Genomic DNA, 4,341 nt, shown 5'->3' with positions numbered 1-4,341 from the left:
AGAAAATGTGAAAGTCATTGACAAAATTATTACATCCAACTAATATACATTTGAATGTGCCTTAGTTTAGCTCACATCTCTTTTACCACAGATAAAAATTCTACAATAGCTAAAAGTAAGTGATGTGACTGTCAGTTACATTATACAGTGCATAAAAACTGTCCGTGTTAATGCCTGTCATAAAATCACAGCTGTTATTTTCTAGTAGTGTTTTGGACTCTCAGTCACTTCCAGCCCCCATAGAGGCTTTCTCCACCCCCATCAGTGTCCTCTCCTTCTTCGCTGGTTCCTGTTTGGGGGCTTCAGGAGACTCTCTCGATACTTCACGTTTGTGTGGAACAGTCGGACCATCTCATGGTCTTTGTTATCCAATACTCTGGGCAGAAATAGAGAAGATTTCTGTGTTCTGCGAGTTTTAAAGCCCCTTCTGGGTCGTCCTTTCCCATTGATTGAGACATACCAGAGTCTCTCTGCACTGGCTTTGCGCTTCATGCCTGCTCTGTTAGGTACAGTTCGGTAGAGACGGGATGCATAAGTGTTGTAACCCAGTTCATGGATCCTCTCCACAAACTCACACTCCGCATTATAATTTTCCTGTAAAGAAAACATGACAAAGTTTAAGAAGACAATATGAGAAATAGATCTCTTCTACCTCCAGAAGATTGGATTAAAGTCTTAAGTAAGACTCAGTTTTAGGATAAGGACAGCAACATGTGTAATATGAAAAACCGAGACTTTTTGTTCTACAAAAGGTGAGCAGAAGAGAAGCACTGAGCCTGATATGCATCAAGATACTCCCTGTCAGCACTGTGAGGATACTCAGTGGATCACAGACAGAAAGAGACAAAAAAACAAAGTGAAAACAAAAAATGTGGTGTGAATAGGAGTCAATAACTCTGCTGATTGATTGTTTGGCTGTAAATGTAATGGTTTTGTGCTTACTGATCTAAATATGCCTGTAAACCTGATGGATGATTGAAGTGCTGCCTATCAACCTTTGCCATCTATTAAAAAGGTAAAACCCTACAGTTTAATGTAAAATCTGGCTCTTCAGTTGGTATATTAGTAGTTACATACACATGTAGTCTATTACACCCAGTTTGTTATGGATATTTGAGCAATAAAAAAACATCTTTATGAGGCTTCTTTGTTTTCTTAAGCACGACAGAATGAAAGCACACCCTGCCCACCAGTGTGATCCTCCAAAATGCTAGGCTACCGCTCTACCACAAACCCTGAGGGAGAATATGCACCCATCCTGAGTGCTCACATTTTACATGAGCTGTCAAAATCTGCCCCTTTTCATTTCAACTGAGAGAAAACTGTGCAAAAGCCTGGCACGAGGAACTCCCTCCTCCTCCTGGGAGCAGTAGGAACAGAGCAAGTAAAGGACCTCCCACACTGTACATGTTTTCTTACCTAAAATAATCTTTGCTGTACCTGTGTGATGAGGATTTCAGTACCTAACGTATAAGGCCCTGAGGCAGAGGGGAACTGTTACCATCGTCTTCACTGAGGTTTTCTTATTTCACATCTTCTCTGTAGAGGACATGGGAAGGGCACAGGTAGCCAAGCTGGGGCTAGAAAAGCCATAGGCTCCACTAACAACATGTCTTTAGTGCTATTCACTCACCAGAAATTTTGATAGGCATTTAACAAGGTTTTAAAGGACTCCACATGTCTCAGCTTCTCAGCTGTAAAACGGAAGTGCCTTTCCTTGCAAGGACAAGGGTTTCAGATGCTGTAGTGCTGGAGCACACGCAACTACCAGATGTAGGTAGATTTGTTCTGCTGTCTGCCTCAGTTCTGGTTGTCGAGGGTTTACAACAGAATAAACCTAGAGGATTATCAGAAATCTGCTAAGGATACAAAGGAATTCTGCAGGCTCAACAAATTAATTTTATTGACATGGGAAAACTGGTGAGCCAAGGAATAACAGAGTTATTGCAATACTGTTTTTTGGGGAAAAAGAAAAAAGGCTGGAGGGAAATAACTTTTTCCAGGATTGTCCCTCCAGCTCTGAAAAACTGATCTGAAACAGTCTCTCTCAGACTCGAGCTGGAACAGCAAAAATTATCTTTTTTCAGTTGTTCAGAAACCTTTTGTGACTGATATTCCTTGGCACATGACAGGTGAACAAACTTTAGGATGGCCTGATGATCCTCACACTAGAAAGGGAAGTCCAGGAGAAGAGGGCTCTCTGGGCTATCCTACTCTAGGATTCTCTGGGCTATACTGCTCTAGGTGAGAAGCTTTTTATTCTGAGTTGGTTAGTTTTTTTTTTAATTAAGTTTAATTCATTGGAGGAAAAACAACAAGAAAGAAAGATGAGAAAGAACTTGAAAATTCATCCTTCCCGTTAATTTCTTTGGGGCAACACTGTCTCTGAGCTGATGGAGCAGCCTCCATCAAAAAAGATGCCCATTTTAATCAGAATACTAACTGGAAGCATAGAAGTGGCCAGCCTTAACTCTGGCACAGCAGAGCTAGCATTTCCTCATGCCACTTCAGCTGCATTTGCCTTTGCCAGAATTGTTTGTGATCTGCTTTAATCAGTGTGCACCACATGAGACACATTACAGAAGCTGGGTCGTAAACACTATGTGATCATTCTTGAAAAGGCGGAGTAAAATACAGTAAATGAGGAAGGCAACTGAGTCGATTGTGTTACCAAGGTGGCATTCACATGGAAAAAGCTGGCATTGCTTGAGGATGTATCATGCTGTTCAAATTGACAGAATCCCATCTAAGGACTAGTTGGAGGAAGCAAATTCCACATAGCCATATTTACCCTCCTCAAATCTGTTTCCATACCATGGGATTCCTCAAGAAACTGCACAGTATGGCTGTTAGACAGTAGGAAATCACAAGATTGCTAGGGATGCAATCAAAGACAATTGAAGAAATTCAAGGAAGTTGATAGTGTGTGTAGTGTACACACTGACAAATATGCGTTCATGTGTTCCTGAATGCAAGGAAGTCTAAGCTAAAGTGTTTTATTCACTGAGGTGAAATATCGGCTGGGCTGAAAAGGTGAGGCTCCCACTAATATCAGCAAAGCTCAGATTTTACCTCAAAAACCAGGACAAAAAATGAGGTCAAAAGAGTAAAATAAGGTGTTTATTTTCACCTTTATCTTCTTGCACCTTCTTGTACTTCTTTTCCTTGCTATAGACCTGTTTTTTAGTACCCGTAAATTCTTTCACTGCCCAACCAAATGCTCTATGCAAAGAAACTCCTGTCAGTAGGCTACTTTCCTGTAAGAGACGCTCAGTTACTTATGGATATTCGTGATCTGACAGGTGTATCCTGTATTTGATGTGGATCTTGAGCACAGACAAAAAGAAAGTAAGAATGCAGCTTCTTTCCACTTTAAAAAATATACCAATTTGTTATCTGTAACAATTCCAGGCAGAAATATGTTGTAACATCACTCTTTTCTCTCTAAAAGTTTATTTATAAGAAATCAGTGCTCTCCAGTAGGCTCTTTCTTCCCATAGGAAGTGACAAGCATATGTCAATCTTAAGTACAACTCACTGATGCATAAAGTCTGCCCCTTCTGTTCATGGCTAGGTATCTGCCAGAGAACAAGCCCTTGATGGCAACGATTCCAACATCAACAGCTGTTATTTCAAGAATACCTAGAAACAGAAAAAATTATGAGATATGTTGTTGCTCCCCCATCATGCGTAATTTCCTGACATACATTTGAACAACTGCTTACCTGCAGAGTGTGATTTCATAGCTCTCACTGCCTCACATTAAGGTCACAGTGCAACCATGACTTAAACCAGACTATTATTTGAAACAGTATAAACCAACAATGTGGGAATTGCTTGAGACAAGCTTGACAATAAATCCTGAGATGTCTTATTGAGATGGAACTCTTTAAAAAATGAAAAAGATCTGACACTGAACTAGAGGGTCACTTAATCCTATATGTGTATAAAAAAGTTTAAATCCTCTTTAATTCTTAGGAACACAAGAGCTCTTGACTTATTGAAACCAGTCACAAAGCTGTCCATTGCAGGACAAAGCCCTTGCTGAGGTCTCCAGAGGGTCAACCAGAATGAGTTGGCTGCATTTTGGAGCCATGTATATAATCATGAAAGGAACTTGTCATTTAAGAGGTCAGCATAGCCCTCCAGACAAGGACAATATGACTGTTCAAGCCAGATTATAAGGAAGGAGATTTTCAGGCCATCAAAGATGGGGTCTGAAGAACAAGAAAAGCATCACAGGCAAGGCTGGTGCAATACCTGCCTAAGTGTTTATGTCCAGCCGTGATGTGATGGTGCCACGATGCTGATGGAGGAACAAACAGCTTGGGAGATGTACTA

The 4,341-nt window shown here is 40.7% G+C and overlaps 1 protein-coding gene across 1 annotated transcript; it reads right to left on the bottom strand.

The window, feature by feature from the left end:
• Window positions 1-261: 261 nt before the first annotated feature.
• FGF3 (fibroblast growth factor 3) lies at window positions 262-3,642 on the bottom strand (the record flags this gene model as incomplete). Its single annotated transcript, XM_010023219.1, has 2 exons — window positions 262-594; window positions 3,539-3,642. Coding segments are annotated over 2 exons (437 nt in total), but the record flags the coding sequence as incomplete, so codon positions are not given.
• Between the last annotated feature and the right edge of the window lie 699 nt (window positions 3,643-4,341).

This window comes from Nestor notabilis, unplaced genomic scaffold (genome assembly GCF_000696875.1).
Source record: "Nestor notabilis isolate BGI_N333 unplaced genomic scaffold, ASM69687v1 scaffold15450, whole genome shotgun sequence".
Lineage (NCBI taxonomy): Eukaryota > Metazoa > Chordata > Aves > Psittaciformes > Psittacidae > Nestor > Nestor notabilis.
This window is presented reverse-complemented; position numbering and strand designations above follow the sequence as displayed.